General features: G+C 42.1%; 1 protein-coding gene across 1 annotated transcript in view; it reads right to left on the reverse strand.

Annotated features, from left to right (window-relative positions):
* Nucleotides 1–2707: 2707 nt before the first annotated feature.
* The window catches only part of DOK6 (docking protein 6), a 412619-nt gene continuing 391075 nt past the window's right edge, over nt 2708–24251 (reverse strand). The window contains exon 8 of the mRNA XM_027961047.3: nt 2708–10457. Coding sequence (XP_027816848.1) covers nt 10318–10457 — 140 coding nt within the window. The 3' untranslated portion in view covers nt 2708–10317. The remainder of the gene's footprint in view (nt 10458–24251) is intronic.

Raw genomic sequence — 24251 nt, forward strand, 5'->3', positions numbered from 1 at the left:
GAGAAAGAGATAGAAAAGAAGGAAGAGGAGGGGGGAAGAGGAAGGGGGAGGAGGGGGAAGGTGGGAAAAGAGGGGGAAGTTGGGAAAAGAGGGGGAGGAGGTGAGGGTGGGAAAGGAGGGAGAGGAGGAGAGGGTGGAAAAAGAGGGGGAGGATAGGAAAGGAGGGGGAGGGTGGGAAAGGAGGAGGGGGAGGGGGGGGAAGGAGGGGGAGAGGGGATAAGGAGGGGGAGGAGGGGGAGGGTGGGAAAGGAGGGAGAGGGTGGGAAAGCAGAGAAAGGAGGGGGAAAGTGGGAAAGGAGGGGGAGGGTGTGAAGGAGGGGGAGGGTGGGAAAGGAGGGGGAGTGTGGGAAAGGAAGGGGAGGAGGGGAAGGGTGGGAAATGAGGGGAAGAGGGGAGGAGGGGAGGAGGGGAAAGGAGGGGAGGGGCAGAAAGTGGGAAAGGGGAGGGGGAGAGGGTGGGAAAGGAGGGGGAGGGTGGCAAAGGAAGGGGAGGAGGGGAAGGGTGGGAAATGAGGGGGAAGAGGGGGAGGAGGGGGAGGAGGGGGAAAGGAGGGGGAGGGGCAGAAAGTGGGAAAGGGGGAGGGGGAGAGGGTGGGAAAGGAGGGGGAGGGTGGCAAAGGAAGGGGAGGAGGGGAAGGGTGGGAAATGAGGGGGAAGAGGCTGAGGAGGAGGAGGAGGGGGAAAGGAGGGGGAGGGTGGGAAAGGAAGGGGAGGAGGGAGAGTGTGGGAAAGGAAGGAGAGGAGGGGGAGGGTGGGAAAGGAAGGGGAGCAGGAGAAGGGTGGGAAAGGAGGGAAAAGAGGGGGAGGAGGGGAAGGAGGGAGAAAGGAGGGAGAGGGCAGAAGGTGGGAAAGGAGGGGAAGGAGGGGGAGAGGGTGGGAAAGGAGGAGGAGGAGGGGGAGGGTGAAAAGGAGGGGCAGGGTAGGAAAGGAGGGGGAAGGGGGGAGGGTGGGGGAAGAGGAAATGCAGAGAAACAGTTTTGAGAAAGGGATTTGGGGAGCCTGATGAGGCTGGTTTTTCTTCCTTTCCCTGCACCCTTATTTCTAGTCATCTCAGGTTTTGCGTGGAAGCCACACGCTTTGCCATCAGAGCTCACACCTGGCACTGATGCGTATCAAGAATATTTCAAAGGAGGTGAGAACAAGAGCCAAGAGGTATGGGCTGTCCTGTACTCACGTTCTGTTGGTAGCAAGCATTCAGGAAGTACTTATCCACTGACTCGCCTTTGCGATTATACAAACCAGCAGCCTGATTTCCTAAAATACCTACATATTAGGATAATTCATGTTTCCATGAATATTTAGATACTCTATCTAGTTCTTGCTCAAACATTGATTTTAAAAATTACCATATGGATATCAAGATTAGGTATATTGGTCTAATATTTTTCTTGGATACTTGGAAATAAAGATAGCAGTTTTTCCATCTTGGGAGAATTACCAGATTTGGTTTTTTGGTACATTACAAAAATAGCATAGTAATTGCTTTTGGGCTGTACCCTCTGACCTGCATTTATTCAATGTCTTGCTGCTGCTAAGTTGCTTCAGTCATGTCCGACTCTGTGCGACCCCAGAGACGCCAACCCACCAGGATCCCCCGTCCCCGGGATTCTCCAGGCAAGAATACTGGAGTGGGTTGCCATTTCCTTCTCCAATGCATGAAAGTGAAAAGTGAAAGTGAAGTCACTCAGTCGTGTCCGACTCTTAGCGACCCCATGGACTGCAGCCCACCAGGCTCCTCTGTCCATGGGATTTTCCAGGCAAGAGTGTTGGAGTGGGGCGCCATTGCCTTCTCCATTCAATGTCTTATGTCGGCTCTAAACTTATACAAGCTTTTGTAATTTTCATACGCTTTCCCCAGTAAACATGATCGCCATGATTTTAATAGTGACAGAAAGGGAAAGAAAACTCCATCAAGTTCACATCAATTTGCTCTGGAAGCACATAGAAGTCATAGACAGAAGCAGCTGTTTCATTCAGCATTTAGAAAGAATGAGTGTTTGCACCACCATCGCCCTCCTAAGCATTTTCAGCCTTCTACTGGCTGCGCAGAATTGAAAACAATCATACATTTTTCATTGCTGTCCTCCAATTCATGACCTTGCCAGACCTGCTTGAAGCAGGACATTTCAGCACTAGGACTGACCTCGTACTTCAAGCTTCCTCTCCCGTTTTGATTTCTATGATACTATGGAAGCTTCACTTTCTCTCTCTAAAGCCATGACTCTACAAAAGGACAAAAATATTCCTAACTAATTTGGTAATAGCGAATAAGAAATGCCCAGCTAATATTTAAAGATTAAGTTTGAGAAACAGATTCTGCAAGTCTAAATCCAAGTCACAAAGGATTCTGTGTCACAAGAGAGAAAGTAGCAAAGAAAGCCACTGATGTCTAGCACAGTCATGACCACACACATTTCACTTTGGATGTTCAATCCTTTTCTACCAAATACTCATTTTCAATAATTTTCTTTATTTATTAGAGGATGAGCATGGTTCTGGAGGAAAGCTGTTTTCTAGTTGTCTGACACTGCGAAAGCCACTTAAAAATGCTGGATATGGCTTCACTAGTAAATGTGTTGATTGCCAATGTCATTTTCAACATTGATATTTTATGATTCTGTCAAACCAGAGTCAACCTAATAAAAATTATATTATACCAGAGTTAGGAAAACACTGGAAATGCATAATAAATTCTCAGTAACCGTATATTTAATAAAGGCCTTCTTTTACTTTATTTTGAAAATAGCAAGCCAGTAAGTGAAGGAATAAGTGACATTTTAAAGGTTAGCAGAATATGATTGTCAAAATTCTGTTTAATTACATAGTTACAGCTCATCACACAATAACAAAAATTAAGGAAATCATATACTATTACAGTTTCAACAATATCAAATAACTCGTGAGTAAAAACCATCAATTTAGATGTTCAAAGTCTTGATCATGCAAAGTTGTATTCTTGAACTGCTTTTCCTTTTTTACAGTGGGGTGGGAGAAATTTTAATACTGTGCAACTATAACATCTTCCTGGTAGTCATATCTTTTGTAAATTGCTTAAAATTATGAATAAGATGTTAATAAGTTTTCTCTATTAAGAATTGAGATATAGAAACTATGAATTCAGAAAATGGTAATTCTTGAGCTATGCATTTCATGTATTGTACCAAGGGGAATAATCACACAGACAGATTTTTAAATAATTTAATTTCCTAATTTTATTATTGCCGCATTATAATAATATTTTCTGTTCTGCCAGAAATTCACATTTAGTTTCCAGGGACAGCTCTTTCCTTGCATTCGTTTTCCAAAGGTGGCCCAATTTTAAGTAGAGATGTCCCCAAACTGTTATTTATCTGGGATAAATTGTGATTCAAGATAAAGGATGTCAAATCACATATTTTCCAAAAGAAGCAAATTTGCAATGGATATTTTATTTCTTAACAAGGGCCTAGTGTCCAGTTATTTACCAAAATGCTCATAAACAGTAAATGGAATCAATGACAAATGACATATGTTTACAATGTACAGTATAAAACTTCACAAAGTATATATAAATTAATTTAAAAGAGTTTTACATAAAGCAAACATATAGCACACAATTTAATATAGTTTGAAGATTCATAGGGATGAGGAATTTACAAGATGGGATAATTCTGTGTAGACCTAAGAAAAAGATCATTGTAGTGGAACATAGACAGTGGGTAAAAAGTCAAAAATGTGTGTGCGTGACAGAGAGATAGGGCATGTGTGGAATAAGAGGTTCTCTGCAGGTCCCAGGAGGTCTCCTGTCATCTGCAGTAAAGATGGTACCGGCTTTCATGCATTATTTATTGTCAAGGGGTAGACTGATTCATTGCTATGATTTATATACTGCCTGCTATAACTAAAATAATTGTATCATAACTGGAAAGAAATTCTATTTCAGGTTGTCACAAAAAGTTGGAGCTCCATTTTGCCCCCCTCTGCCCACCGATACAGCCATATATATTTTTGATAAAAGAAAGCATTGTTCCTTGAATTATGCAATATATATGTAAATCTAAATTTTATTAATCAAATTATTTGTCAACCTATATCAGTCATACTAATTTCGAATTCATATTTACTATTAAGATACCCCTGTCATTTTCACTTTTCCTGCCTTTTCAGCTTCTGTCAAATAGTTAATGATATTGAAACACCATAAAAACCTTCTTATAATTTTTTTTTGAGAGAAATCCTACAGTGACTTAAAAAAAATTCTTTAAATCATCTCAGTTTTCTTTTCCTCCTGAATTTAGGTTTTAAATGTCAGATTTCTGAAAATAAGCAACTCTTATGAGTCTTATGTGGATCATTTGAGTGTTAAGATAGTAATCAAGTTCCAGCATGAACACAACTACAGAGCTAGCATGGAGACCTTGTGCCATTTGACTCACAATTCTGTGTCTACAAAAAGGGTTGAATTTATGTTCCTTAAAACCATCCTAAAATCAGAGCACAGACTGAAAAAGCTAACTGTGTCAGCTACTAAACCTACCAAAATAACTATTAGAAAATTTAAATCCAGTCAGTTTTCTTCAAACCAGAATAGCAGGCAGAGAAAACAAAGCAAAATAAAAATTTACTAGGTAGAATAAAGTTGGTGTATTTTGATTACAAATGTATTTTTCCTCTCCTTTAAGTGTATACAAGATGTTAAAATCTTCAACAAGAGAAAAGTGTATGAAAATCACAAGTAAAATGTGTTTTTCATATTATTTAATAATTTAACTTATTTACTTATCTAAAGTTAATTTAAATAATTGCCTACTGAAGTATGTAAGAAAAAACTTGATATTTAAGGTATTTTAATGTAAAAAAATGCCATTCCCCAAATTTCAGTTGAAAATGGAAGCTTTTTGAGTTCCCAGGAAAAAAAATGTAGCCTAGATATTATTATCTAACAAAGCTGTGACAATTGAAATAAATAATGAAACAAAAGTGCTACAGAGTGATAAAGACCCCCGAAACAATACTCATAAATATATATGATGAACTAGCAGGAATACAAAACATAGACATCTACTTAATTTTTTTTGTTCAACTATCACATTAGGATAAGTAAATCTGGATTTCCAACAAAGAACTCAGTAATACTATAAAAGTAATAAAACTTATCTTAATCACTTATGACCTACAACCAGTCTAATGAATTGCCTCATCAAGCCTTTCTATTGAACTAGTGGTGATGGGTTCAGGAAGAGTTAGAAACGTCTGAAAAACATCTGAAAAACAGGGAGAGACACTTACACGTGCAAGGGCCTATTTACTTGTGTGGCATTTCTCAGCTCCCACCATGTCTCACTGGGAGATGCCATGGAGCCAAGGAAACATTCCTGGATTAGAAGCCTGAAACGAGGCAGGACTGTTCCTGACCATTTCTTTGCCTTTACATGAATTACAATACCAACAGGTTTGGGTTTTCTCCTGAGCAGAGCATAAAGTGGAAATGTTCTCCTACGTGATTGCTTTCAGAGCTGGCTAGCATTCCATCTATCTAGAAAGGGTGTCCAACATCTAATGATACTTCCCCAAGAAGTATCCTGTGTCTCCACTAATTGTAATAGTTGCAGAAATGTACAACAAAGATTCACATTCTCAGATAAGAAAGGGAGGATTTGTGGTCATTTCAGAAAGCAAAAGTGGGTGACTCTTTCCAATAGACTGATAGGGAACACACATGTGAGGCTGTTGACCTTTTAATTAGCCCCCAAGCAGTGTCACAGCTAATAGACCTTTGTGTTGAAACTCAAATAAGGTTGACTGTACAGAGATGATCGTGTTACTGAAGAGATGTTTAACCATGGGTGTTTTGTGATACACATTCTTTTGTGTGCGATAATGTTCACTAAACCGAAGGAAGCATACTTGATACGTGTTGTCTTTCTGTGGTGACTTCAAAACCTGATAAACTGACGTCTTCTTTTGATTGCATACTTAGTGTGAGGTGAAACTAGTAAAGGCCACATCTGTGACATAGAACTGAGGTCAGAATGTGAAGACAGCAGAGTCTGGGGTCATGCTGGACACTTCCCTGGAGTCTTTGTAATTTTGTCTGAACTGTTGCTCTCCTGACTCATCCCGTCATCTTGTTCTGCCCACCTCCAGGGGACACTGCACTCCACACATTACATAGGCTAGAGGCATATTACCTGCTATAATTATTAACATAGGTCCAGTGGCAAATTTTTATCTATTTTGAGAAGGCCAAGGTCAGGGGATTGTCAAGTATATTAATAATTGGTAAAGTAATTTGAAATTGAAAGGTATTCAAAGTCATCACTGATTTGGAGAAAATGTCTAATTTTCACTTTGAGCAGTTTTCAGTATAATATTTGCTATAAGACACAAAGTGTTAGAGGCCTAAGTTCAGCCCCACTGAATGTAGACTGCACATTTATTGTGCTGTGTTGTAAAAATAAAATCTGGACTATAATTTTTTTTTACAAGAATATAATTTTCTCAGCTTCTTTTCACTGTAGCATTAGCGGTCCATTTTAGTAAATGGCTAAAATAACCTAGGGAGTAGGGTACTCATGCTTTTTACTGATTTTCTGAGATTCTGGCCAAAGAATGAGGGGCAGACATCAATTTTTATATTTTTAATATCTACTATAAAGATACCACATGCAATAAATTGGATTTGTAGAAACTACTAACAGTGCAAAGTTATTTACCCATCCACTGCTTCTATGCTGGACAAAAAGAATAAGTGGTTAATCATTTTATAGGTGATAAATTATTTTCAAAACATAATTGCCCAGTGAAGACAGAGGAAAATTGTATAAGATACAAGGACTAGCACTTTTTCACTACTTGGTGAAAAAGGTGAGGTTTACTTTTAATAAATACATTTCACTTTATTTCACATGCTCTATCAAACAGCATCTTCCCTAACATATAAGTAAATAAGTATTTCTTATTTCATTAAGTTCAAATGGCAGTCGTGGCCAAAACCTACTGATTCATAAGTATTTATTGTATAAACAATTTAGTTCTGAGTGCTTAGTATCTTTGATGAATAAGTGAAAGAAATGTTTTCTTTCTCCCTCCCACCAGGATAAAAAACCATTGGGTCACAGTTATTTTGTACTTCTCTGCATAAATATAACCTCATGGCTTGGTCGTGTGTACAGCAATTAATATTATCAGAAGAAAAAACGGGGACATAAAAAAATAAACCCCTTCAGATAATCTTTCCATGAAATATGTGTGTCTTCCAGGCTTTCTCTGCGCTCAGAAGAGCCTCTGTGACTTGTGTTGGGTTCTTTGACCACGAGTTTCTTCCAACCCGATGTGGGAATTCTGACCACCTTCATCCACCTGTCTAAATCTGGGTGGAAAGCCATCTGAGTTTCAGAAGGAGTCAAAAGATGTTTTTGGTTTGTAACTGTCTCTACCTCATGATGAAAAAGTCACATGTATATTAAAGAAGATAGTTTCTGAAGGGAGAGAAATGCTTGCAAAGTGTAGAGGCATCTTTAGTCAAAAACCTGCAACCTCGAGTGAGCTGGATACACGCCTATGACCCCTCTTCTGACTGCTATGGTTCTGGCTTTACGAAGTTCCAGCAGACTGGTTCAGTAACTTCATCTTTGGTTTGTGTAGAACATTTATCTGCTTGTCATGCTGATTACAATGTGCATTGCCTTATGCCAAGTATATTAGGTTAATATAAATTGTCCTATCTGTTCATTTAACAGTTTCGACTTAGCTACAATTTTAAGTATAGCTAGAGGAGTAGGCTAGAATAAGTCTCCAAAAATTTACCACGAAATCTTTTATAGCATTATTCTCATTGTGATAAGATTGGGTTAACGACACAGGAAGGAAATTTCTCTCTCACTGACTCCTTTTATGACATGATTCTCTGAATGAACTGGCCCAAGGTTATGCCTGATCTTTGGGACCCCTCCTCAGTTACACTCACTGGTAATGATCACAAGCAAATGGCCTTCTGGAAACTACTTCATGCAGGTATCGTGTCTCCCGCCAAACAGACACAAGAGCAGACTCGTCTAATCAGCAGAATCTCCCCCTCCCGGCCCCCTCCCCAGACCTGCTGTCTGTACTGCTGGCACATTAATAACGCTGAGACGTAAATCAGGACCTCTGAGGGTCTCTCCCCCTAAGTCCCTTGTAGAAACTTGTGGTCTCTAGGCAACAGCTCTACCGAGTGAGCCGCAGGAGGCTTGCTGTGAACGCGGCACCACTAGGAGCTGGGCTCAAATGGTCTCAGCCAGGAGTCGCTCTGATGTGTTTCTTTAAGGGCATTTCCAACGCAAATGCCACGTGCTCAGGTAATTCGGAGGTGTTCAACCCTGGAAGCTGGGACTTCAGGGAAGTCTGTATGAACATCAGCAACCCATCTCCTGCTCTTCTGCTGTGTCAGCAAAAGTCACAGCACAGAGCGTTTGAGTAATTTTCTTTTTACCCCTGAAAGCTTAGGATAATTATTTTTCACAACCACATTAACTCTTATGATTAGCATCTTGATGGCATTTTCAAACTCATCTGAGAGATGTGGAGAGTCTAGGTAGTGGCTATAAGTGTGAAATTTTTCAAGGAGGGACTCGATACTGCTTTTATCTAGTAGTAACTGTCTATAATGAACTGTCAATCTGCATTCAAGCTATGGCCATGGGTGAAAGAACAGTCTCATCACAGGTCAGCAAATCAGGTACCCTTTCAATAGACTAACTCTGAAAGCTTAAACAATTTTGATATTGAAAAAAAAATCAGGTTTTCATCTTACAAGACCTAGGATCATGGTTCTTTAAATCCACCTTGGAGTGTTGGGAGCTGACCATTTTAGGCATGTGGCATCAAACAATTCAGGCAGAATGATTTTTATTTTTACTTGAGTAAACTCTAAACTAGAAAAAAATATCTATGTTGACCTGAATTAGCCAAACTTCTCCAGTTCACGTGGGAATCACCACTTCCTTTTAAACTTTATAGGTCTGTCATTAGTCTCAGGGATGAAAAAACTTTTTGTTGTTGTTGGATACATTTTCTCTTATAATCCCAGTCAACCCATATCCAGTCAAAGGAGAGTAAAACCCAGCCAATTCTGGTTATGTAGTAATTACAAGCCCCTGATGGCTATCTGAGAACAGCATCTCTAATGCTTAAGAATGATACCTACCATCCTTTCCATGCTCTTCTTCTCTTGACTGCAAAATGTCTGAGTTCTTTTAAAGTGTATTTTTTTTTTCCCCTTAATCAGATTGTCATTTAGAGTCCTTTTCCTCCAGGTTAAGTGGAAGCTGATTGGGGATCACACCCTATCTTCCCATGTAGCTCAGAGGGGGCCCAAGGGAGAAACATCATCAACAACAAGGGGTACTTAAACAGAAAGACAGGGCCGTGACGTGACGAGCAGGACAGCCAGGCTGCTCCCTTCGCTTCCAGAGTAGTTCCCCGTTCTCACACTGTCACCTCCGTTTGTCATAGGAGCAGACGTGAATACATAAATACTTTGCTGATAAGAAGCCTTTTTTTTTTTTACAGGACTATTTTAAAAATAGTTATTCAACATAACAATCTTAATTTTAATGCACCAAATTACAGTTTTCAACAATTTAAGTGAGCATATCCTGTCACTCTCGGCACACATGGATATATACGTGTTAGATATAGATGGATACAGCAATATCCATATCTGTATTTGTCTACAGACACACACACACACACACACACAGCACACACACAGAATAGAGCTACAAGGCCCTGGGTAATAGTGTTCTAAATTTTGTGTTCCCTTAATTGTCACTGGGCTTACTTATATGGAGAGTTGTGATACCATTTGTAGAGCTTACTGAATTTGTCCCTGTTGAAACTCTCCAAGCCATACAGCTTGTGGCAGGTCACCTTTCTGCCCAAAGACAGACCTCTCATCAGGTGGGAGGACTGAGCCCAGAGTAATAATGCCAGGGGTAATGCCCTCACCCAGGTCCGGTCCAGTCCAGCTTGGCAACTTCTCACCCTGCCCAGGTTCCTGCTGCTGTCAGACCCAAAGAATTTTATTTAAATGACTGTTCAGACGATTTGAATTCTATTTTTGTAAAACACCGACTCCCCCCCCCCCCCCCACCCCATCCCAAGAAACTCAATAAATAAAGGACTTAGCCACAGAATCAAGGGAGCAGAACTCCAGTTTTGAACCTTCTACCGGGACTGGGGCCAGACCCGACCCAGGTCAATGTTCCCTGCAGTTGGTCCTCAGAGGGCGCATGCCCCGCAGGCAGGCAGGCGGTCCGGACAGATGGTCTCTCTGGTCTCAGCCTCGCCCTGGGTGTCACTGGATGAGGCTGGAGCTGTAGCTGAAGCCGTAGCTGCTGGAGCGCGATAGGGCCGGCTGCGTCTCCTCGCTCTGCTCCGAGGCATAGCTGGGGAAGGTCTGCGCACGTGACATCTTCGAGGGCCCGAAACCGTGACCTGGAGGGGCACAGAAGGAGAGCTGTTACGGGGGGGCTGGCTTGGTACCGGGGGCTGGCTCCGAGGGGCGCCGGGTGAGGGGGCAGCGAGCGCCCAGCGGCTGGTTCCTGGGGGGTGGCTAGGATGTGGTCTTCAGGGCCCAGTTTTGGACCCGGGTGGTGTCAGAAATTCTGGATGCCGGAGAGCTAGGGAGGACTTTCTAGGGATCTCAGACTTCTACTGTCCTTCAGTCTCTGGAACAAAAGCACAAAATCTCCCCCCACGACCAAAAGCTGCTTTTGGTGGAGAATCTGTAAACGCCTTCTTTTCTTTGATGGTCCCTTTTCAGCATACAGGAAAGAATGATACACTCCTTAAAGCCTTTTTGAGCAGCCAACTTCATTTTATCCTAACCAGTGTCAATTATTAGGAAAAAATACACAGGGGGATAGCGTTTCAGGAGCCCAGGTTTGTGAGTAAAGGCACCCACTTCATGATGCAGTTATTAACCCAGTTAGAGTGGTCTAAAAGCTAACTCTTACGGACAATTTATTAAAAAAAATATATATATATCTACGATTTTATAGCATAGATGTAAACCTGCGGTGAGAACTTTAATGCAAAATCCAAAGGTGATTACTGGGAAACTAATGGCACCCCACTCCAGTACTCTTGCCTGGGAAATCCCATGGATGAAGGAGCCTGGTAGGCTGCAGTCCATGGGGTCGCTGAGTCGGATAGGACTGAGCGACTTCACTTTCACTTTTCACTTTCATGCATTGGAGGAGGAAATGGCAAGCCACTCCAGTGTTCTTGCCTGGAGAATCTCAGGGATGGGGGAGCCTGGTGGGCTGCCGTCTATGGGGTCGCACAGAGTCGGACATGACTGAAGCAACTTAGCAGCAGCAGCAGCAGTGGAATGCTAACATCAGGAGAAAGGATGCGTTCTCGGGCCTCAAGTGGACTTCCCAGGTGTCTGTTCTAAATGAATCAGGATTGTTCTTCGCACATGAGGATGAGTATCTGATGGATGAGCTCAGTGCAGAGAGAAGATGGAATAGATGCGGTGTGCTGTGCTCTCGGACCATCTGCATCACACAAAGCAAGAAACGCACTGAGTCTGGTTGATACGTTTTCTGGTCTCTGTGGCGAGAAACCCAGGGAAGACGGTCTGCTAAGACAGAAAGAGCAAACTCTGCTCCCTTTACAAGCTTACGTGCTTAAAGCCGGTCTCAGCATCTTCGGGTGTGTCTGAGGACCCAGAACCCTATCCTTGTTGAGATGTGGGGAGGAAATGCAGATACATCGGGTAATAATAAAAAGCTAATTAAAGTGGTAGAATCTCCTAACATTAAGAAAAATCGTGAGAACGGAGCCTTCTGTTCGAGATAAATACCCTTTTAGGGGCACTGTTAGCCCGGTTCTCTGGGTGAGCCTCAGAGCAGGGCAGGGCGGAGAGGGCCCCACCGCCCCTGCCAGCCTGCGCATCTCCCGGCCTCCAGAACTTCGCACTCCCTCTCCTCCCTCTCCGGGTCCAGAAACCCCGTCTCCTCTCTCTGCTCCTTCAGGCCTGAGGGTGGCGGGCTGCCTTGCTTCTCCCTGTCGCTCATGTGTCCTCATCGGCTCAGTACCTGGATCCACAGCTCATCCAAACCTCAGCTGAACGTATCTTCTCTTTCCTGTTGGACCATGAAGATGCTGTGAGGAAAGGGAAGCTGGGTGTTGGGGGGAAGATGGAGCCACCAGAGGCGAGGTCAGCAGTGGGGTCTGGGGAGCTGGCCCCGCGTGACCGGCTGTAACTGACTTTGAGAGACTACTGGTGTCTGGGTTTGTCCGTTCCCTTCTCTGCACGGTCTGTATGACAGCAGTGGTATAATATGGCTTTTTGAGTCTGAAATCAGTGTGTATCAATTAAATTCATACATGTAAAATGCATCGTCCCTGGTGGCTCAGTGGTAAAGGGTCTCCCTGCCAGTGTAGGAGATGTAGGTTCGATCCCTGGGATGGGAAGATCTCCTGGAGAAGGAGTTGGCAGCCCACTCCAGTATTCTTGCCTAGAGAATCCCATGGACAGAGGAGCCTGGTGGGCTCCCGTCCAAAGGGCCACAGAGTCAGGCATGACTTAGCGACTAGACAATAACAAGCCTGTCATCCTAGCAAGAAACAGATGCCATGACGGCCCTCCTCCAGTAGGGCCACCACAGGGGCAGTCAGTGAAGACTTCCCTAAGGAGGTGGCCTTTTTACATGGTGCTTGTATGACAGGGTTAGGATACACTGACCTGATACTGGAAACTTCGCTTAAAATTTTAAAGTTTGCTTCCTTATCTCACCATTGACTTGCTGGATGATAATTCATAGTTCTTATAGGAGGAGAGACTAGCATTCATGAGCAAAAACCAGTTGGAAGTCCTAATGTTAAGACCATGTTACTGGTCTTGGTTTTACCTTGTTACTTAAAAAAAAAAAAAATTAGAAATATCTGAAAGAGAGCAATGTGACAGAACACCTTTAGTTCACATTACTTGTGGCCTGAAGGCTAAGGTTGGAGTTGTGAAGATAGAAGCGTCTTTGCCCACCCACACAGGTTTTGACCCTGGAATCTTGGTGTAAAACTTCAGTCATTTAAGTAACATTTGCCAAGCAGCTACTAAAACAGTTCAAGATTCCACAGGGAAGACAAAGTAGTGGAAACCACGGTCCCTGCGTTTCTGGGGTCCACAAGCTGCTTTGGGACACTCATTAGACAGGGACAGGCAGCAGCAGACAGCCAGTGCAGGGTCTGCGCAGCCAGTGCAGTCTGGGAGAAAAGCAGGATGCCAGCGTGGCCCATGGGCTTGGTTCCAGGGCTGTACACGTCAGTCCAGCCATCACAGTGACCCCAGCTCCAGACTGTGCAGACCCGCCAAGCCCTCAACGGAAACAGCCCTGAGTTCAAATCCAGCCCTACTATCCCTTTTTGAGCCTCATTTTCTTGCACAGACAGGACACACTTTCCGAAGGTTTTTTTTTTTGGGGGGGGGGGTCATGCTGCATCGCATGTGCAATCTTAGTTCCCCAACCAGGGATCGAACCCCAACCCTTGCCCCCTGTAGTGGAAGCACAGAGTCTTAACCACTGGACCACTGGGGAAGTCCCCTTCCTAAGGCATTTTGAGGGTTAAACAAAACAACAGGTAGCACAATGGGAAAAGAATCTGCCTGCAATGCAGGAGACCCAGGTTAGATCCCTGGGTCGCGACAATCCCCTGGAGGAGGAAATGGCAACCCACTCCAGTATTCTTGCCTGGAAAATTCTATGGACAGAGGAGCCTGGCAGGGGTCATGGGATTGCAAAGAGTTGGATATGACTGAACACACACACATACTTTCAAACAAAACAACATACAGGAAAACACTTGGGGTGGTAGGTGCCTAATAAATGTTAGTTTTTCCCCTTCTTTCTACATTGAATGCGTCCACACTCTTGTCTGACTTCCTATTCAGTGTCTATACTTTCTCCATCATCGCTGTGTGCCGTCCTCATTATGACAGGCTTTGAATATTGTTCTCATTCAGTCATCTTGAAGATTTCATCATCTCCTCTACAAAGAGTTTCTAGTCTAATTGGAAATGGTGAATTTTTCTTACCTCAGTCATGTCTTTACAGTTGATAAGTGATGCTATTTAATACTTATCACAAAAATAATATACTTCAATCTGAGCTGAACTTATGCTTCATAAATGCTGTTTGATTTTGGCAACTATGAGTATGGGAAGAAAAGAGAGAAATAATTAATCATTTTCTCAACGTTCATTTGAATTCTGCCCCTAGGCACTGTTGATGAAAACAAAACAAAAAACAGAAATCAACTTTGTGGTTTAAAAACTTCCTGGAATAGACCTGTTCACTCCACTCAACAGAGACTCTATTTCAGTTCTTTCTAAACTTCCCCTCCGGTGCCTTGCGCTCAGTCGTGTCTGACTCTGTACGACCCCATGGACTGCAGCCCGACAGCCTCCAGGCAAGAACACTGGAATGGGTTACCGTGCCCTCCTCCAGGGGATCAGGGACTATTATTTTCTTGACTTTTTCTCTGGGAGGTATTTGTACTTGCTAATGAAATTCTTTAATTTGCTTTAAGATTACATAAAATGATTAGACATAACGTATAATTTTTCATCTTCAATTATCAAAAAAAGGAAAATTTTAAAAGTTCATGCCACCATGTTTCTGATATAATTTGCATCACACTAATTTACATTCCCACCTAGAGGGTATTAAAATACTTTTTATCCTAATGTTAGATAGATCTGGATTATTAGATTAAAAAATTCTGCCAACTTGAAGGATAAAAAATTGCATCTTGTTTAATTTCTTTTTGCTACAATTAAGTGTTTAACTTTTGTAGTCAAGTGTTTGTGGTTTCTGGTTTTGTGTCTTGAAATAAGTCCTTCTTTTATCACATTATTAAAATATTTTCTTACAAGTTGTTTTCACATTTTCATAAATTTCCTCTACTATCTTCAGCTTTTTAATTCATTGTAAATCTCTCTCGGTTCCTGCCCTGAGGATCCTGTGTTGTGCGATGGTTGATCGTGTTAGCTCTGACGGAAGAGGACACGGGTTTGCGTTCTCACTCTGTCCCTTGACTCTTCTGTCCCTCAAGTGTATAATGGCAGTTGTAATAGTTTCTGTCAATAGGATCATGTGCTAAATGTGTTAATTCATGATAGCACAGTCTCATAGTGTATTACATTCGTGTGTGTATCACACAGGATTAACACTGAGAGCAGGGTATACTGTGGTATACACACACGCAGCCCACCAGTTCAGTCTTCACAGCCGGCTACTGGGGAGAAGCAAAGCGTTTTCAGTAACACCTCTCATTAATCCTTTGTTATGAGGTTCATGAGTCTCAGTGTGAGTATTTTTCCGAAGGCGTCATGAGGTTTTTTTTGTTCAATCAAGGAACAAAGGTGTCTCATTTCTGGGAAATACTTCTGAATTATTATTATAATTTTTGTTGATTACTTCCCTCCCACCATTTTTCTCTGCCCTCTCTCCCACCTTTGTTCTTTTTCTAACCTTCTATTATGTATGTGTTCCAGGGCTGTTCTAACAGTTTTCCGGTCTTTTCCATCTTCACTCTCTTTTGTGCTGCTTTATTTTGTGGATTTGAGGTTTACTTTACCTTCCAAGCTTACTAAATTATAAAAAAGATTCTGCTACTCTAATTTTAATTTCAAAAACCTTTCTTTTCCCTTTGTCCTTCCCTGCTTTGTTCTCCTTTCTTTAATATACATTCATATATTTTGTTATTCATCATGGCACTTTCACCCCCAAAATGATGGACCTTTTTGGCTTATTTCATAAGTAGATATTTAAATATTCTTTTTTTTTTTTTTTTTTTAGATTCTCAGCCTTTTAATGCGTTTAGCATCTGAGGGATGTAGACTTCTCTGAAGATTTTGGGAACCAAAACACTTGGATTCTAGAGGCTTGCGCTAATGGTTATCTCACAGACACTCCCTCCGTCTCTCCCTCTGTCTCTGAGAAGCAGCACACGGCTGTTCATTTCCTGACGGAGAGCTCCTGGGACTTGGATGTTTGCGATGGATGCCCTTTATCTTTGGAATCTCTTCCTTCCCTCATTGGCAGAATCCAAATCTCTGGGCCTTCCACCACTCATCTCTTTAAAGATTAGAAAATTTTGAATGGAAAAATGCATATTATTTAATTCTATGTAGTACACTCCTCTAGTTACGAAAAACTGATGAGTTAGCAGCCACATTCTCATGCTGGGAAAAGAAAAATCAAACACAATATCCTTCTAATACTTTAATTTGCCTTAAAGATGGTTTAATTTGATTCAGACAGAATTATGTTTTTTAATACCCATTTCATAAATTTTCTAGACCAAAAATAGTCTTCTATTATTTTGGTTGATGTACCATTTATTTATTCCTGTTGCGTACATTTCATTTCTCTTGTATTCTAATTACCTACTGGGATCTAATTTTATACAGCTGTGATATTAATTTTCTACAACTGTAAAATTTAGTTGAACTCTGTCAGTGGACTGCATTTGAGTAGCTGTGGAATTTGTAAGCAATCTGTGGCAGCTGATAAAATGGTAAATATTAACATGGGATAATCAAAGTTGAAACAGTAGAGAATAAAAATTATTCTATTAACTAGTGAAAAAAAGTTATTAATGGTGCTCAAAAAGAGGAATGGGACAATATTATAAAAATTAGATATATTTAGTTTTTGAGCTATAAATTTTTCATTGCTATTTTCAAGAGTTTAGGTATAAATTTTTTAATATAATGTTAATATAAATTTGTTTAGTTGCTAAGTTGTGTCCAGCTCTTTTATGACCCCATGAACTGTAGCTTGCCAGGCTCCTCTGTCCGTGGGATTTCTCAGGCAAGAATATTGGAGTGGGATGCCATATCCTTCTCCGTTAATATAAATGAGTTACATATTGATACACCTTTTTCCCATTTTGAATGTATTTATAGAAAGTTTTAGCAATCAAAGAACTATTAAGGATCATGAAGCAGGGTGTGCCCAGTTCAAGCTGAGATCGGCAGAACTAGTATCTGAAGCATTTTAACAAATTTGCTACCTAGTCACATTAATTGCCTGCAAAGTAATTACAAGAATACATATCAGCTGATCATCCTTAAGATGACATCTTAAGGAGAAGATGGAGAATTTCATTTGCTGTAATTCTTCTGTAAAGATTTTAAACAAATGCATAGAAACACTTTTCCAAGAGAGTGAGGCTTTCCTATATAGTATACGAGATTTATTATGAGAGTTATAAATTATAGATTTGATTTACAACAGAAATAGAAAAAATTGAATGTCACATACATTTACACAGGAGGAAGTTTGCAAAAAAAAAAAAAAAGACTAAATTGAGGGAGATAAACAAGTTGACTGAAAATTTGCTGCCAGGTTTTCATATAACGTGGTGCAGTTTTATTCTGCAGTGGATACAATGAGCTTGCATTTAGTCTGAGGACTCGGAGATGAGTTTGAGGATGTGTGTCCAGAAACCTGCTTAGCACTCAACACATCTGATTTCTCATCTCATCCTATGAAGAAATTTGCCTTGAACTTCTCCTACTAGTAAGGATTAGGTTGATTTTTCAGAGACCTGGGAAACATTCTGATAACCACAAACAAAATTATGTCTTCTTAGGTTTTCTAAAAATACTTATTTGACAGTGTTGGGGTCTTAGTTGTGGGCCCTTAGTTCCCTGACTAGGGATCGAACCCACAGCCCCTCTATTGGAAGGCGGATTCTTAGTCACCGGACTACCAGGGATGTCTCTGTCTTCTTAGATTTGTAAACGTTTTGTTTGTCTGCATAAGACCACAGTACCCAAACAGTCATGGCTTTCAGACTCTGTATCTCATCATTAGGAATCAGGCCCTCCTGATGCTCATGATGAAAGATAACGCTCTGGATGGTGAGTTGTAGCAGGTGAGATGGAAGCATGGAGAGGGCACACCCTGGGGAGTCTGTTACATCTTATGAAGCCGACTGGATTTTTTTTCTAATGGATGAGGAAGAGTTTTGAATGATTTGAAGATGAGTGATTGGATCAGAGTTGCTGGCTTACTCAATGAGACTACAGAGGAGCTGTTGGCAATCCTTTCCCACCACACAACTGAGAGATAAAATTCAGCCCCAGAGAGAACAATTTCTCAGAGAAGGTGTTTCGAAGGTAGAAAGAAGCCTCTGATTTTATGTACATTTCCTTAGGTTTACTTATCATTCTTCCTTATTATCTCCAGCTAATCAGCATTCCTCCAAGTCCAATAACAGAGATGAAAACTGCTGGTATCAACTTGCACAAGAATGAGGCCAAAATGAGTGGGTGTAGTGAGAAGTGAGGATGTTTATTCTTGCTGAGAAAGACTTATGAGTACCTCTCAGTATAATTATATTCAATATTTTAAGTTTCCTCATGTAGTCAATAAACTGCGAGGATTTCAGAACCTGGAAATCTGAAGCCTAGAGTTTCTGGTTAGTAGTGCTTCCTGGTAGGCCGATATTGCAGTGATTTCTCTAGTTGCTTTGAAAATAGCCAGATAAATAGAGAATAGGAGATCTGCGATTCATGAAAATGGAGTTAGGGAGTATAGAGCAAAGGAGGTGATGTGGACATTTCTTTTATGAAAAAGTACTGCCAAAATTCCAAAGCACTTTTCCAGGCGGGCTGAGAAATTGTTGGTATGCATTTTACCATCCGTGTACCCAGCAGACAGCAATGAAAGCCGTCTTAATCCCCAGTTAGTTTTTAATTAAAAAAATTAATTTTATTGTGTTTTTTGGCTGTGTTGAGTCTTTGTTGCTGTGCAGGTTTTCTGTTTAGGGTGAGAGGGGGCCACAGGCTCCTCCTGTGATACTCGTTGCAGGGCACCAGCCCCCGGGCGGACGGTCTTCAGTAGCTGCGGCTCCGAGGCTCGGTAGCTGTGGCGCATGGGCTCAGTTGCCCCGGAACTTGGGATCTTCCCGGACCAAGGAGCAAACCCACGTCCCCTGCACTGGCAGGTGGATTCCCAACCACTGGACCACCAGGCAAGCCCTTTTAATTTTTAATTAGTTATCTTTATGCTAGCTCTGTGAGAGATTGAAATGTATTTTCGTCAGTTATTTTTTTTAACAGTAGTACTCATGTCAAAAGGCTGAACGATGTTTGTGGAATTATTGCCATTGTATAATGTCACGTTGCCTGTAGTCATATCACTGAAAACAGGCTAGGACAGGGAAGGGTTGGGAGCACAGCCACTGAGGCTGGTACTGGCCTCACCGGGTGACCTCAGGTCGGATACGATTGGGCATTAAGTAGCTGAGTGCTCGGGTCATGATATTACTGCTCATTAATATGGAGCACTAACTGTGTCCCAGGAAGTGGCAGAGGTTTCACTTGCATTGATTGACTTAATCCACCTGGTAGCCCTGCAGGACTGGCCCTCTTGCCCTCTCTCCTGGGCACACAGACACCATGGTTGGAGGCCAGGCTGCTGGCTCTAAACACTTCAGTGACCCCAGAAAGTTGTCTACCCCACAGTTAGCACAACAACCAGAGAAAGAGGCATGATTTTGAAAACAAAAACATATTTTAGAGGCAAGGGAGCAAGCAGGCCTCATGGCTTTTTTTTTTCTTTTCTTATAATTCCCCTCAGTTATATTCATTTTCTAAAGAGCACAGGATAATCTGAATTACTTGTATTTCATGTTTCTTGATAATAAGAATATGGAGATTCACTGTTTTTCCCCCCCCAAAAGTCTATATTTCTTTATGTTTTACTTCAATTTTATAATTGTGAAACTCAGAAGTGTTAGTTTTTATCTTTTTCTTTTTTTAATATTTAACAATCACTTACTAAAATAGCCTCAATGGTAGAGAATCTGCCTGCCATGCAATCGAGATGCAGATTTGATTCCTGGGTCAGGAAGATCCCCTAGAGAAGGAAATGGTAACCTACTCCAGTGTTCTTGCCGGGAAAATCCCATGGACAGAGGAGCCTGACAGACTATAGTCCATGGGGTTGCAAAGAGTTGGACATGACTGAAGTGACTCAGTAGCAGTAGCAGCTTCTAGAAATAGGATGCTAAATCTTACAAAATTATCAGTAACCCCTTTGGATTGATCTTAGATTATGTCCAAAATGGTGAATTGGCCATTGTTACCAAATTCACTCATTTTCACTACCGCTGTGGAACATAATATTTTAATGAAAACCATTTATGTTTACATAATTAATAACATTAACTTAGTATAAATTGATACATCATGTAAAAATTAAAATTTGTAATGAAGTCAGAGACAGAACAGCTTTATGGTTGCTCAAGTCTTCATGCCTCTATATAAGCCTATTCTAATTCTTATCGACTTCGAAAAACTTCTAGTTCTGGGAAATTTGGCCAGCTCTTTAAGGAAACATACTAGTTTATATTGTTTCCTATGTGATATATAAAAATAAATTGCAAAGACCTTGAAAAGAAGTGAAAAAATAAGCATTAAAGATCATTAGAAAGAAACTTAGGAAAATAGTTCAAATTGGGAGATTTTTCTAAGTATAAAAGCAATTGAAGTTAAAATACAGGATCATTTGTCACTGTTTGACACCAAGTCTAAAAGGATGAAATTTTGAGTTTAACCCCCCTGAAGCTGGACAGCATTCAGTTCTTTGAAGCCTCAATTTTAATGACTTTCCCAGGAAAGCATTCATTAGCTATCATTTATATGTCAGAAAACATTTCAGCTGGGCTGATTCACTGAGGGGTCCTGATAGTGGTGGTGAGGGGCCTTGAAGTGGTCATAAAACTATTTTTGTTAAAAAATTTACAGGAAGTTACTTTTTTACCTAAGACAAGGCCGCCCAATGTGAGTACATTGTCTACTTTCTTTGCTTTGGATGGATATATAAGTATAAATATATATGGGCTTCCCTAGTTTTGGTAGTGGCAAAGAATCTGACTGCCAGTGCAGAAGATGCAAGAGACATGGGTTCAATCCCTGGGTCGGAAAGATCCCCTGAAGGAGGGTATGGCAACCTACTCCAGTATTCTTGCCTGGGAAATCCCATGGACAGAGGAGCCTGGTGGGTTACAGTCCACGTGGCCACAAAGAGTCAGATAAGACTGAGCAACTGAGCCCATACACACATAAATATATATTTGTGTGTATATATATATTTGTTTCAGGCTGGTAATACTATCATCTGACGATTGCAACTTTGGGTCTTGAGTCATGTGTATTTTTAAAACAGCATTTTTTTTTATAGACAACGCATTCCAAACATGAATCCAATGAAATGATAATGAAAGAATCAGTGAAGATGCGTGTAGCAACTAAGACAAAGAACAGGTATCTCGCAGGAGCTGGAAACACGGAATCATAGACAAGGGACCAGGAGGACGCTGAACAAAGAGAAAGGAGAGCATTTCCGCTTGACCCCTTGAATTCCATGCAGTCCTGTATGAATTCGGCCACAGCAAATAGGCCCTCCTGTTTCCTTCCATCAGGAGGAGATTAGAAATTGTCATTCTTAGAAAGAAAATGAAGCCGAGAAGTTCAGCTGCGTAAGAAACATATTCCTCTCAGCCTGGGAGATGGGAGCTGGGACCTTGAGAACTGCTGCTTTGGGCAGACCAGCAGCCTTTCCTTGGTTTACGCCTCGAGCAGAGTTACCAGACAGCAGTGAAAATGGTTTCGGCAGGCTTAGAAACACGACTGAGATGGCAGAGTACTACACCTTTTAGAAACGCTGAGGAGAAACTGGATGGGGCACACAGGAACGTTAAATAATTTGGGGTGTGATAGACTTGAGTTCAGCATCCTGCTGTAACTGAAGCCTGAGGTTCCTCTCTGTCTGTGGGATGAGAAGGGGCCTAGAAACCCCCCAGAGCCTTGAAGCAGAAGTGAGACAGTAACTAAACCAGTACAGGGGGCGGATCCCCCCATGGTGCGCTAATGCCTTCATTTCTGCTTCCCTTTTATTTGCAATGTGTTTCTAGATATTGTTGAATTGACTCAACGAGGCGCTGATACACTGGAGAGATAATTTTTTTTCTAAAAATGGAGGAGGGAAAAGTGAGTTGCTTTGGGGGTTCTTGTTTGGAAAAGCCTGACAGCTGGAGGTCTGATGGCTGCAAGTTCTCTGTCACCTACGGACAAAGAATGAGAGGCTTTAAAAATGAAGAAAATGTTCGTGCCTCTTCATCTTGGCATTGGTCGCTGAAACAGGAGAGCGTGGCCAGGAGACAAAAGCTTGTCTGGTACTGAGAAGGGGTGTTTCAACACTGAACACAGGATTCTTGCCTAGTTTCCTGGCCTCCTGGACTTGCTATTTTGGTGAGCAGCACCCATCAACGGGACAGCCCGGGTCAGCGAGCTGCGGCTGGTCTGGTCTGAGGGCTCTGCCACCATTAGCCACTGAGTCCTGCAGTTTCTTCCTCCCTGAAGCCTCGTGAATCCACGTGCTTTCTTCGTGCTCACTCCCTTCACCCTAAATTTCCCACCAGGTTTATGGCTGCAGCCGCCCATCTGGTCTTCCTGACAGCAGTGTCTCCCTTCTCGGATCTGTTCTTTGTGGGGGTGACTGTGAGCATCGGGGCGTCCCTCCCCTCCACACCGGTCCAGGATAAAGGCAGACTCGCCTGCACAGCACCTATGTATACAGGGTCCTCAGTGCTGGTGACACGGGTGTGATTAGAGGACTCTTTACTCAACCCCCACGTGCAAAATCCATCAGTTCCACCCCTTTCCAATAAAACTCCTCGTAAAAAACATTGTTTCATTTATAAATAAGCTCTAGACTTCCTCTAGGGCTTCCTTTTCAGGGAGGGGGATGTATTTCCCTTTTATTGATTTATTTAAATTAATTTTTACAGGCGTGTAGTTGGGATGAGGCTGGGAGAGCAGGCGTGGAGGTGGAGATTGGGAAAAGATGAAGCTGGAGAAGTGAGCGTGGCTCAAATTGCGTGAATATATGTGGAACCCAGGGCTTTCTTTTAACCAGACTGTTAAGCCTCAGACTCTCTCATACATAACATATGTTTATAAACATGTCAGAACTTCCCCTGATGACTCTGAATTCAGCCGTGCTCCACCCCACCTCGGCTCCCCCAGCCCCTTTCAAAAGGACACGCAGTTCCCCAGGAAGGCAGTTCCCTGCCCTGTGGCCTGGGCTCCTTCCCCCCGCGGCAGTGTGCCCCCTCGCCCTCTTTTGCACCCACTCTTTCAAACTGGTTCCTGTTTTTCTTAAAGAATTCACGTAGGACGCCTCAGAGAGTTCTGCACACCATCTCACTTGGCCTGATCCTGAGCCGCTACATGGCACTCTTACCCTCTCCTGCGTATCCAGCTCACCTCTTAACTCTTTGCCTTCGTATCTCCTCTGTGAGCTTATCCTGAATGTGAGGAAAGAAGGTCTATTTACCTTTGTGTCTGTGGAGCTTGTGAAAGGCCAGGCTCCCAGAGGGCACTCAGTAAATGTTAATGCATAAAACTGTGAGAAATGCATGCAGCAGCTCTATGCAGAGAAGGTAGACTCATGTCTCATGGATCTCCTTGCACATGTTTGGTGGTCAGTAATTACTTTGTTGAATCAGAATAATTGAACGATATGGCCTGGTTCTGGCCAACTGGGAAATGATAATCCTTTTAAAAATAAGAACTTTAATAATAGTGTAAGACTATATATGATTGTCAAATGTATGCCATAGGTGTATAGGAGAATGAGGAAATGATTATTTTTAGCTGCCTCATAATATACTGATCTCAACAAATGTACCAGTTTAAAAGGTTTTTCACAATCTAAACAGATGTGAGTTGAGTGGAAAAATGAGGAAAGTGAGAGTTTGCTGGTAGACAATCCTGTCTGAGCCTCCCTCCCCTCTGCGTGTTTTGTGAGCAAAGGCAGGGAGGGCCCTTGTTCTGAAAGATGGAACAAGCATCTCCCTCTGGAGACGAGGGAAGATTATGTCCCTCACAGTAAGGATGTCTCCCTCTGGGACAAATTGTGGGCTGGATCATAAAATACAAGGGTTCCCTATGCTGTGATTCCTTTCCTGTAACACAACCTTCTTCATATTGGGTGTCACCTGGCCCTCTCTGCACCTCCCTGTGAGAAATGGGACTCAGGAACCCGACAGAAATGCTGGTGCACTGGCTAATACTATTGCTCTGAGTAATAAAGCTTCCTGGGTCTCTGATCCAGGCATCCCGCCTCTCCTGCTGGCATCCATGAAACTGAGGCAGGCCGACTGGCCAGCTGGTACAGGGCGTGAAATCTTAGACCCTCA

The sequence above is a fragment of the Ovis aries genome, chromosome 23, assembly GCF_016772045.2.
Source record: "Ovis aries strain OAR_USU_Benz2616 breed Rambouillet chromosome 23, ARS-UI_Ramb_v3.0, whole genome shotgun sequence".
Classification (NCBI taxonomy): Eukaryota; Metazoa; Chordata; class Mammalia; order Artiodactyla; family Bovidae; genus Ovis; species Ovis aries.